The sequence below is a fragment of the Mandrillus leucophaeus genome, unplaced genomic scaffold, assembly GCF_000951045.1.
Source record: "Mandrillus leucophaeus isolate KB7577 unplaced genomic scaffold, Mleu.le_1.0 Scaffold30, whole genome shotgun sequence".
NCBI lineage: Eukaryota > Metazoa > Chordata > Mammalia > Primates > Cercopithecidae > Mandrillus > Mandrillus leucophaeus.
The window spans coordinates 1,341,986-1,352,935 of NW_012103143.1; the positions used below are offsets into that span (position 1 = coordinate 1,341,986).

The 10,950-nt window shown below is 61.5% G+C and overlaps 1 protein-coding gene across 1 annotated transcript; it reads left to right on the top strand.

Annotated features, from left to right (window-relative positions):
- Nucleotides 1-777: 777 nt before the first annotated feature.
- On the top strand, nt 778-10,238 carry ADRBK1 (adrenergic, beta, receptor kinase 1). Its single transcript, XM_011986977.1, has 20 exons — nt 778-1,024; nt 2,877-2,950; nt 3,095-3,196; nt 3,303-3,377; nt 3,516-3,577; nt 4,435-4,486; nt 4,796-4,887; nt 5,148-5,247; nt 5,336-5,414; nt 5,508-5,638; nt 5,954-6,048; nt 6,118-6,225; nt 6,434-6,500; nt 6,806-6,906; nt 7,385-7,451; nt 7,524-7,619; nt 7,880-8,042; nt 8,519-8,655; nt 8,747-8,860; nt 8,958-10,238. Exons 1-20 carry the CDS (start codon nt 961-963, stop codon nt 9,120-9,122), a joined length of 1,944 nt encoding a protein of 647 aa, XP_011842367.1. The 5' UTR covers nt 778-960; the 3' UTR covers nt 9,123-10,238.
- The last annotated feature ends 712 nt before the right edge of the window (nt 10,239-10,950 follow it).

Consider the following 10,950-nt stretch of genomic DNA (forward strand, 5'->3'; position numbering starts at 1 on the left):
TGGACCAGGAGAGGGCAGGAGGGGATAGTAAGGTGGTATTTGAGGCCAGGAGTGTAGCCTGTTGTGGCTCTCCCAGACAGCACTCATTGTGGGGGTGAGATAAACAGGGTGGGGGGTGTCAGGTTGGGTTTTGGGGGTCACAGTGGCCAGTCCCTCCCCTACGGCCATACCAAGCAACCCAGGGCAGGGGTCACATTTTATATCCAAGTACTAGGGACACACGACCAAGGCATGGCCTTTTCTTACCATTTAAAACATTGAGATGCAGTTCATACAAAATTCATCATTTTATTATACAATTTAGTGTTTTTTAGTATATTCACCATGTTGTGCAACCCTTACCCCAAAAAGAAACCGCATCCCCACCGGCAGTCACTCCTCTCCCTCTCTCCAGTCCCCGGCAGCCGCAGATCTGCATTCTGTGTCCGTGGGTTTGTTCATGTGAGTGGACTCCCACAGTATGTGGCAACCCTTTGTGACTGGCTTCGTTCAGCCTCATGTTTTCAAGGCTTATCCGCATTGTGGCCCCTGTCAGTGCCTCATTCCTTTTACCGCCGAGCCATGTGCCCCTGTGTGGAGATGCCACATGTGTGTCTTTTCATCTGCTCACAAACCAGGTTTGGCTTTTGTGACTTGGCCAAGTGCCCAAAGACAGCCGGTTGCAGCACTGGGACCAAACCCCACAGGCAGTGGGCCTCTAAGCAGGGGGCCACCTGCCGGCCACCCTGGCCTTTGGGACACAACCTGGCGGGGGCAGTGCAGGGAAAGGCTTCCTGGAAGCCGTCTGGTTTGACCTGTGGCTGGGGTGAGTGAGTATGCCCGACATGGTGGCCTCCTTCCTGGAGGGAGTGGCGACACCACCAGCAGTGCCCTCCGCTCACAGTTCTGGGCCTGCAGCCCCGACAGGCTCTGGGAGCTTCTGCTTACTGCACTCCCCTGTCCTACAGCATCCGCAGTGTCATGCAGAAGTACCTGGAGGACCGGGGCGAGGTGACCTTTGAGAAGATCTTTTCCCAGAAGCTGGGTGAGTATGGCAGTGGCTCTGCCAGCCACCAGGCTTCACTTCTTGCCCCTACCCCAGTCAGCCCAGCCGTGCTCCCCACTCTCTGGAGATTTGGCCTCCCATCTACTCAGGGTGGAGCAGCCAGCGAGACCCCAGGGTTTGCTCCAAGTCTCTGTGACCCTGCGTGCCTCCTAGCCCCTGCCCATCGGCCCAGGGAGCCCCGTGGTGGGGGTAGGGGCCCAGAGTCTTCCAGGGCCGCCAGGGAAGTTCCTCCTTTGGGGTTTTTGTTTTTGAGAGTTGCAGCTTCCCCTTGGCGCGGCCGCAGCTGCTCTGGGCCGTTGGTAGAACTGACAGGAAGAGGCGGGGCCCTTCCTGTGGCGCCTGCCGAGCTGTGGTTGGCCCCGCCCCACCCCATGGGCCCTCTTTGTAAGCAACCTGCCTGGCGCTGGCCCTCCATTCCTCCTCCAGCTGGTGTCTGATGCCTGCTGTCAGAAGTTTCATGCGGCCCACCCTGTGGACCTGGCCTGGAGGGCAGGCTTGGGGCAGGTCTCGGGAAACAGGCTCCAGCCCCACATGGCTCTGATTTGGCCTTCCTGAGAATAGGAGCTCAGCTCTGGACAGGGGGCATCCTGGCCTGATGGGATCAGGCATTGGACGTCAGCCTGGGGGAGTCGGTGTGTCAGGAAGCACAAAGTTTGGGTCCCAGGCCTGTGCCATGTGCCCTCGGGCAAGTTGCTTCACCTCTCTGAGTCTGCTGGTGTCCTCACCTGGGAGGTGGGACTCATGAGTCCCACTGCACAGGCCTGTCACAGTCAGATGAGAGCACTGTGCCCACTGTGAAGCCTGGTCCCCATTCCTCAAAAGCCCTGCACTAAAGGCCAGGCAGTGAGGACTGAAGTGATGGCCGCAGCTCTGACTCAGGTGCCCATGCGGTGTCCCCGAAGGCATGGGAGGCTGCCAGCTTGAGCCAGCTCACCCGTGTCAGACTGGAGGCCTGAGAAGGGCCTCTGTCCCCGGGTAGTGCTCGGGGGCCAGGTCCCTGGGCCCGGGCCCAGGCCCAGGCCCCTTACTCAGGCATGAGGGCACTCTATCTGGGGTCCCCTGAGAGCCCCTCCCACAGCCCACCTTGCCTTTCCAGTTCCCTGTGGCCCATACCCCTTCCATGCCCCCTGCCCTGAGGCCCCAGCCCCCAACCTCTTTCCCAGGGACTTGCCACTTGGTAGAGTAGTCCTGGGTTCCGCTTGAGCCTCTGCCACAGGCAGTGTGTCTGACCAGCTCCTTGAGCCCTAGTTTCTCCAACTGGACCCATCCTTCCTGCCTGTTTCTCAGGCCACTGTGCACATAAGCCAGACAATGCAGTGGGGCAGGGTCCAGAGGAGTAGTGTGGCCTCTCAGAGCCCCCTGCTAACCTCCCCCCATGCTGCAGGCTGAACTGGCCCCGGTGGCCACAGCATCCCAGGGCCCCCAGACTGGATCGTGTTGCACCTGCACAGCCCGCCCCGGTGCGGGGTATCGGCCTCACAGAGCAGGCACAGGGTCCTGGGCTGCAGTGAGTGGGGGCCCAGGTGCCAAGCCAGGGCTCCCTGATGCCAGAGCTAACACCTCTCCTCTGCCTCACCCATCGCCGTCCAGCTGCCACCTGGGGAAACAGATTTCAGGAAGAGGGTAGAAACATAGGGGCCCTGACCCAGAATCCAGGTGTCTTCAAGTTGGCAGCAGCCTTAGTGGCTGCCTGGCCCACCCCTTGCCTGGGGCCGAGACCACCTTTGCCATCTCCATAGCCAGTTCTGCCCAGGGAGCTCAACTCACACCATCCGCAATGATGGGAAGGCCTCGGAGGCATGGCTGTGTGACCTTACACTGTTGCCTTCAGGGTACCTGCTCTTCCGAGACTTCTGCCTGAACCACCTGGAGGAGGCCAGGCCCTTGGTGGAGTTCTACGAGGAGGTGAGGCCCAGAGGCCCGGGCCCTGCTCTGCCCAGAGAAAGGGAAGGAGGTTGGGGCAGCTTTGTGGAATCCACAAGCCACCTGGTGTGGGCACCCCCATTCCCTGCTGGGCTATAGATGACCTGCAGGAGTCCTGTCCTCCAGATCAAGAAGTATGAGAAGCTGGAGACAGAGGAGGAGCGTGTGGCGCGTAGCCGGGAGATCTTCGACTCATACATCATGAAGGAGCTGCTGGCCTGCTCGCACGTGAGTGTCCTCGGCTGGCCCCGTGTGCTGGCCCAGAGTCACCTGCAGATTGGGAGGGGAAAAGAGGACCCTGCAGAGAATTCATGGCCACCTCTGTCTTCCCCAGCCCTTCTCCAAGAGTGCCACTGAGCATGTCCAAGGCCACCTGGGGAAGAAGCAGGTGCCTCCAGATCTCTTCCAGGTGTGTGCCTCCCAATCCCTGCCCAGGCGAAGTCACCTTGGACAGCCCCGGGTCAGCGAGCCTGGTCAGCTAGGGGTGGGGCCTGGGCAGCCATGGTCTCTCGGGGCTCAGTCACCAACTTCCAGCTTCCTCCCTTAGCCATACATTGAAGAGATTTGTCAGAACCTCCGTGGGGACGTGTTCCAGAAATTCATCGAGAGGTGAGAGCGGGGCAGTGTAGGAGAGGAATGGGGAGGGAGAGGAATGGGGAGGGAGAGGCCGCTCTCAAAAGGGTGTGGCTGGTGTGGAGGGCAGAAGCCAGCCTTCATTAGGCCCTGAGCAGGCAGGTGGCTGGCCCGTCAGTGGCCCCCTTGCAAGGACTCCTTGAGAGGTCAGACAGGCTGCAGGTCATCTTCTCCCATGCTGCCATCCTCAGCACCAGGCAGCTCAAAGCCCATCCCAGGCAGTCTCCTAGCTCCAGGGAGCTCCAGGGACCTAGGAGAGCCGCGCCACCTGTGCCTCTTTCCCATGGGCTGTATAGCACCTTGCTGGCCCACCCGGGCTGAGAAGCATCAGGGTCGTGGTAGGGGTGGGCCCAGGAGAGCACACAGCCCCCGTGACCCTCACAGCCAGAGTTGGTGCGGTGGGTGGGAATTGTAGGCAGATTTCAGCTAGCTTTAGGGAGCAGCTTTTTTAGGGTCACTGCTGCCCAGCCATGGAGTGAGCTCTGTGTCACTGAAGGTATACAAGCAGGGATGGGACACGCACTTGTCAAGGATATGGTAGCAGAAGGTCTGGGTTAAACTGGAAGACCTCGTCTCTGTGTGGATCTGATTCCAGCAGGAAGTCACAGCCAGGTGGCCGAGGGCCGTGCTGGGTACCCAAGCAGCCCTGGCTGGCACTGTGGGTGGGCAGGCCCTCAACATATCATTCCTGGAAGAGGACATTAAAGCTCGTGATGTTTCCACATCTACCCACACGGGACCCCAGGGAGTGGCTGCTGGGTGGGACAGGCTCACAACAGCATCATCCTTCCCACATTCTGAGTGGCCCCTGAGCCCAGATTCTTCTCTTCCAGCGATAAGTTCACACGGTTTTGCCAGTGGAAGAATGTGGAGCTCAACATCCACGTGAGTGGGCCTGGGTGGGCATGGAAAGCTGTGCACCCTGCTGCTCCTCTCTCGGGAGCTGGGCCTGAGGCTTGGCTGGGAGTGGGGAGGTCAGGGGGTATCTGTCCTTTAGCCCCCAGGGCCGTGGCTGTGGGGGTCAGGGCCGGGATCCTGGCATGGGGAGGCTGGAGCAGGTAAGTGTGTGGCGAGGATGGCCAGGACATGGGTATGAGGACCCTGGCGTGGGGCCAGCCCCTGCTGCCCAGGTGCCTCTGCCCCAGGACTGGGCCAAGGCAGCCTGTGGTGACCGCAGCTGTCACTGCCCCTCAGCTGACCATGAATGACTTCAGCGTGCATCGCATCATCGGGCGCGGGGGCTTCGGCGAGGTCTATGGGTGCCGGAAGGCCGACACAGGCAAGATGTGAGCACCCTGCTCGGCGTGGGGGAATGTCTGGGGGAGCCGGGCTCCTGGGGGCCCTGATGGGCTGGGTTCTTCACAGGGCTACCTGCTGCCCCATGTCTTGCCATGCTGTTACCCCTGCAGGCTCCTCTGGCCCCAGCCCTCCCTGTCTCTTATTTGTGTCACAGGCTGGTCCTGGGTCTAGTCTTTCCCTCAAGCGCCCCCAGAGGCAGCCCTGGGCCCCTGCTCCCAGGTGTTGATTGCCGACCTCTGCTCTGCAGGTACGCCATGAAGTGCCTGGACAAAAAGCGCATCAAGATGAAGCAGGGGGAGACCCTGGCCCTGAACGAGCGCATCATGCTCTCACTCGTCAGCACCGGGGTGAGTGGGGTGGGCTGGGCTGCCGCTGAGGCTCTGGAACCCTGGGCACCCCTGCTGACTGCCCCTCCCCTCATTTCTCCCCTCCCAGGACTGCCCATTCATCGTCTGCATGTCGTACGCGTTCCACACACCAGACAAGCTCAGCTTCATCCTGGACCTCATGAATGGTGAGTGCTGGCCCTGCCCCAGGGTGGTCTGGGCCCAGGCACGGCAGGCTGGAGCAAGATGCTGAATGCTGCCTGTGGGGCTGCCTCCCTCAGGTGGGGACCTGCACTACCACCTGTCCCAGCACGGGGTCTTCTCAGAGGCTGACATGCGCTTCTATGCGGCCGAGATCATCCTGGGCCTGGAGCACATGCACAACCGCTTCGTGGTCTACCGGGACCTGAAGGTGAGCGCCTTGCTGTCCCTAGGCTGGGCCTCCGTAGCTGTCCTCTCCTTCCTCTCAGCATCCCGGCCACCAGGCCCAGAGGAGTGAGGCTCCTGGGACATGGCCGCCCCTTGTCTTCCCATCTCCGCCCCTGCCCTTCCCACCGAGCCACTCTCTGGGTCCAGGTTGTGGCTGGGGACAAGAGAGAGGACCCCACCTTTGCCCTTTCCTTGGGGAGCCATCGTCCTCTCCAGTGAAGCAGTGCCCCAGCTGGCATCTTGCCTGGCCGGGCCCCATCCTGAGTGCCCTGGGCAGCTCACTGGGCTTCCTCCACAGCCGGCCAACATCCTTCTGGACGAGCATGGCCACGTGCGGATCTCAGACCTGGGCCTGGCCTGCGACTTCTCCAAGAAGAAGCCCCATGCCAGCGTGTGAGTGCCCCCCACCCTCTCCCCCCCCACCCCTCACCACTCCCGCTCATGGCCCCCTTGCTCCCACAGGGGCACCCACGGGTACATGGCTCCGGAGGTCCTGCAGAAGGGCGTAGCCTATGACAGCAGTGCCGACTGGTTCTCTCTGGGGTGCATGCTCTTCAAGTTGCTGCGGGGGTGAGTGGCCCGTCCCAGGTGGGCAGGTGGGTCGGGGCTAAGAGAAGTTCCTCCCCAATCCAGGTGGGATGCCAGAGGAGGGGAGCCCATAGCTGCCTTGGTGTTAAGGGTGGCACCGTGCTTGACTTTGGTCACAGCTCATTCATGCTGCCTGCCTCCCTTTCCCCATTCCTGCCCTTTGACGTTGTTTTTGGCCTCTCTTGCCCAGGCATAGCCCCTTCCGGCAGCACAAGACCAAAGACAAGCATGAGATCGACCGCATGACGCTGACGATGGTGGGTGCGGGTCTCAGCGCAGGGCTGCGGAGGGGGTGGGTGGGGGAGCTCCTGTGAGTGCCAGGGCATGACTCTTGCTTCCCACCAGCCAGCAGAGATCTCGGCCACTGACCCCTACTCTGGCCTCCGAGGCAGACCTCCTGCCCCTAGGCTCTTGTCCTCCCCGTGCTGTTGGAGCACCTGACAGATGGAAGCTGCGCCCCATCTGTCCCTCTGCTGGGGGCTTGGACCCCTCTCTCCCCTGAGCTGGGATGGGGTCGAGGGCTCTTCCTAAGCCCCTGCTAATGTCCCACTCCTCTCTAAAGGCTGTGGAGCTGCCCGACTCCTTCTCCCCTGAACTCCGCTCCCTGCTAGAGGGGTTGCTGCAGAGAGACGTCAACCGGAGACTGGGCTGCCTGGGCCGAGGGTGAGTGCCCTGGCGCTTTGGGCATGCTGCCGGCTGTGCCCCCATGAGGACAAGGGCTGTGTCCCATCACCTAGAACCCCCTCCAAGGTCGCAGCCTCCTTGGAGGAGCTCACAAGTTGGGGCATGGCCAGCCCTGTCCAATGTTCTCAGGGTGGAGGGGCTGCCCTGGGGGTTGGAGCTGCTGGAACCAGCTGGTAACTGGCTTCCAGAGGGGCCCTTGTCACAGACAATGATAATAGCAGCTTTTTATGTTTATTGAACATTTATTAAGCACTGGGCATAGGGTTGCAAAATTTACCAATGTTAAAACCCACAACCCTATGATGTAGGAACTTCTGTTCTCCCATTTGAGAGATGAGGAAACAGCTCAAGCTTAAGGAACTTGCCCAAGTTCACAGAGCCAGAAAGTGGCTCAACCAGGAGTTAAGCCCAGGGCTCAGGGTGGGGCTGAGCCCAGATGACTGGCCTCTCCCCGCAGGGCTCAGGAGGTGAAAGAGAGCCCCTTTTTCCGCTCCCTGGACTGGCAGATGGTCTTCTTGCAGAAGGTAACAGTCTGCGACAGGGACTGGGGGTGCTCTGCAGTCCCACCCCCGAGCTAATGCCCTGTTCTGCTGCAGTACCCTCCCCCGCTGATCCCCCCACGAGGGGAGGTGAACGCGGCTGACGCCTTCGACATTGGCTCCTTTGATGAGGAGGACACAAAAGGAATCAAGGTACTGGGCCTTGCCTGGCCTCTTGTACCTGGGCTCTGATCCTGGCCTGGGGGAGGATCCCTGTCCCTTCTTATCACCCGTGAGACCCTGTGCCAGCCCTGCCAGCTTGTAGGCCTCAGCTCCTCCTCAGCCAACTTCCCTGGGGGTGGCAGTTGCACTGACCATCCCTACCCAGGGCCCTGGGTCTGGGCAGCCTGTGGCTGATGGTATTCCGGCATCTCTGTCCATTCATGTGCCCCTGCCCCATCCACCTGGTAAAGTTACTGGACAGTGATCAGGAGCTCTACCGCAACTTCCCCCTCACCATCTCGGAGCGGTGGCAGCAGGAGGTGGCCGAGACTGTCTTCGACACCATCAACGCCGAGACAGACCGGCTGGAGGCTCGCAAGAAAGCCAAGAACAAGCAGCTGGGCCATGAGGAAGGTGAGGGTCGCCGGCTGCTGCGGCACCAGGCCCCTGCCTGCTTAGAAGTGAGCAGCTGGCTCGGGTTTAAGGAACTCGCCCTGGATCACAGCCAGAAAGTGGCGGCTCTGGGATTGAAACTCAGGCTGGAGCCAGGCGTGGTGGCTCACGCCTGTAATCCCAGCACTTTGGGAGGCCAAGGAGCGCAGATCACTTGAGGTCAGGAGTTTGAGACCAGCCTGGCCAACATGGTGAAACCCTGTCTCTACCAAAAAATACCAAAAAAATTAGCCGGGCATGGTGGCACGCGCCTGTACTCCCAGCTACCCGGGAGGCTGAGGCGGGAGGATCGCTTGAACCTGGGAGGTGGAGGTTGCAGTGAGCCAAGATTTTGCCACAGCCCTCCAGCCTGGGCAACAGAGTGGAGACCCTGTCTGAAAACAACAAAAAAGAAACCCAGGTGGGGCCGGCTGAGTCTCCTCTGTCTCTCACCTCAGACTACGCCCTGGGCAAGGACTGCATCATGCACGGCTACATGTCCAAGATGGGCAACCCCTTCCTGACCCAGTGGCAGCGGCGGTACTTCTACCTGTTCCCTAACCGCCTGGAGTGGCGGGGCGAGGGCGAGGCCCCGGTAAGGAGCCCGTGCGGGGGTCTGGGAGCTGGGCTTCCAGGTGGCCGGCCAGCCCGGCTCTTACCCGCACCACCCATCCCTGGCCCTGCAGCAGAGCCTGCTGACCATGGAGGAGATCCAGTCCGTGGAGGAGACGCAGATCAAGGAGCGCAAGTGCCTGCTCCTCAAGATCCGCGGTGGGAAACAGTTCGTTTTGCAGTGCGACGTGAGTGGGGGCTGGGCTGGGGGTGGGAGGGCCGAGGGGCCAGGCCAGGCAGGCTGGGGAGAGCCCCAGCTAACAGAGCTGGGCTTGGCATGTGTAGAGCGACCCTGAACTGGTGCAGTGGAAGAAGGAGCTGCGTGACGCCTACCGCGAGGCCCAGCAGCTGGTGCAGCGGGTGCCCAAGATGAAGAACAAGCCGCGCTCGCCCGTGGTGGAGCTGAGCAAGGTGCCGCTGGTCCAGCGCGGCAGTGCCAACGGCCTCTGACCCGCCCGCCCGCCTTTTATAAACCTCTAATTTATTTTGTCGAATTTTTATTATTTGTTTTCCCGCCAAGCGGAAAAGGTTTTATTTTGTAATTATTGTGATTTCCTGTGGCCCCAGCCTGGCCCAGCTCCCCCGGGAGGGGCCTGCTTGCCTCAGCTCCTGCTGCACCAACCCAGCCGCTGCCCGGCACCCACCGTCCTGACCCCAGGGGCTGCCCACTCCCAGTGTCTTCCTGTGGGAGAAGAGCACAGCCCTCTCGCCCCTTCCCTGAGGGATGATGCCACACCAAGCTGTGCCACCCTGGGCTCTGTGGGCTGCACTCTGTGCCCACGGGCACTGCTGAGTGGCCCAGCCTCCCTCACTGGGGCGGGCGCAGCACAGGGATCCGACTGAATTTTCCCACTGCACCCCTCCTGCTGCAGAGGGGCAGGCCCTGCACTGTCCTGCCCCACAGCGTTGGTGAGAGGAGGGGCCTGTTGTCTCCCTGGTCCCCAAGGCCTCCCACAGTGACTCGGGCTCCTGTGCCCTTATTCAGGAAAAGCCTCGGTGTCACTGGCTGCCTCCACTCCCACTTCCCTGACACTGCAGGGCTCGGCTGAGAGGGTGGCATTGGCGGCAGGTGCTGCTACCCTCCCTTCTGTCCCCTCTTGCCCCAACCCCCAGCACCTGGGCTCAGGGACCACAGCAAGGCTACTGTGGGTTGGGCCATACTGGCCTCGCCTGGCCTGAGGTCTCCCCGATGCTGGGGCGGGTGCGACCCCTTCTGCCCAGGACGGGGCCGGCCAGGTGGGCGGGCAGCACATCAAGGAGGCTGGCTGGGGCCTGTCAGTGTGCTCCCCACCCCGGCCCATCAGTGTACCCTTGCCCAGGCTGGCCAACCCCACAGCCCACGTCCTGTCAGTGCCGCCACCTTGGGGCGCCGCCTCGCCCACCGCATGCCCCCTCGTGCCAGTCACGCTGCCTGTGTGGTGTCGCGCCTTCTCCCCCCCGGGGCTGGGTTGGCGCACCCTCCCCTCCCGTCTACTCATTCCCCGGGGCGTTTCTTTGCCGATTTTTGAATGTGATTTTAAAGAGTGAAAAATGAGACTATGCGTTTTTATAAAAAATGGTGCCTGATTCGGCTGTCTCAGACTCTTTGTACCTGGTGACTGCTTTTCAGCCTCTGCTGGGCTGGGGCCCGAGGGGGAGGGTCTCGGTGGTACCAGGTCTCCTCCACCACCACGGCTTCCAGGGTGGCCTGCTGGGGCCCAGGCCATCTTCCCGGTGGGGTGAGGCAGTGAGTCCCACTCCCCCTCCTGCCCTTCCCAGCTGGCAGTCCTCCCGCCTAGTGGCTGTCCAGTGCCCATTCCTCACCTTTTCTCAGGGAGGAGAGAGCAGCTTCTGCCACTTACCAGGTAAGTAGGAGGAGGTGCCAGCAGCGTTACATCTGGTGCAGTGTCTGGGCTGACTGTAGGAGGAGGTGCCAGCAGCGTTACATCTGGTGCAGCGTCTGGGCTGACTGCGACCTTCTCAGGCCCACAGAACACGCCTGCACAGCAGGCTCCAAGCTGACGCCCCTCCCCAGAAACAGTCACAAGGCATGTCTGCTCTCTAGATCGCGCCGCAGGCCCTTGGCCATCTCTGGCTTCAGCCTCCTCTCTGTTCTCACTGCACAGCCCTAGTAGGGGTCCCTGAGGCCTGAGGGGAACCCCAGCACTAGGCCTCTCCTCTACCCAGAGGCTTCTGGTCAACTTCCCTTTCCCCACGTCCCTACCCTGCGGGCCCCCGGGGTGACTACACAGATGGGTGGTGTTGCCCACTCCACACAGGGCTTTGCTGGGCATGGCTG

What these genes read in the sequence shown, in the direction of transcription:
- ADRBK1 (XM_011986977.1), top strand. Translation starts at nt 961, where the DNA reads ATGCAGAAGTACCTGGAGGACCGGGGCGAGGTGACCTTTGAGAAGATC. An exon ending in ATGTGGAGCTCAACATCCAC is followed by an intron (nt 4,487 to 4,795) that starts GTGAGTGGGCCT and finishes ACTGCCCCTCAG; the next exon opens with CTGACCATGAATGACTTCAG. An exon ending in AGTTCGTTTTGCAGTGCGAC is followed by an intron (nt 8,861 to 8,957) that starts GTGAGTGGGGGC and finishes TGGCATGTGTAG; the next exon opens with AGCGACCCTGAACTGGTGCA.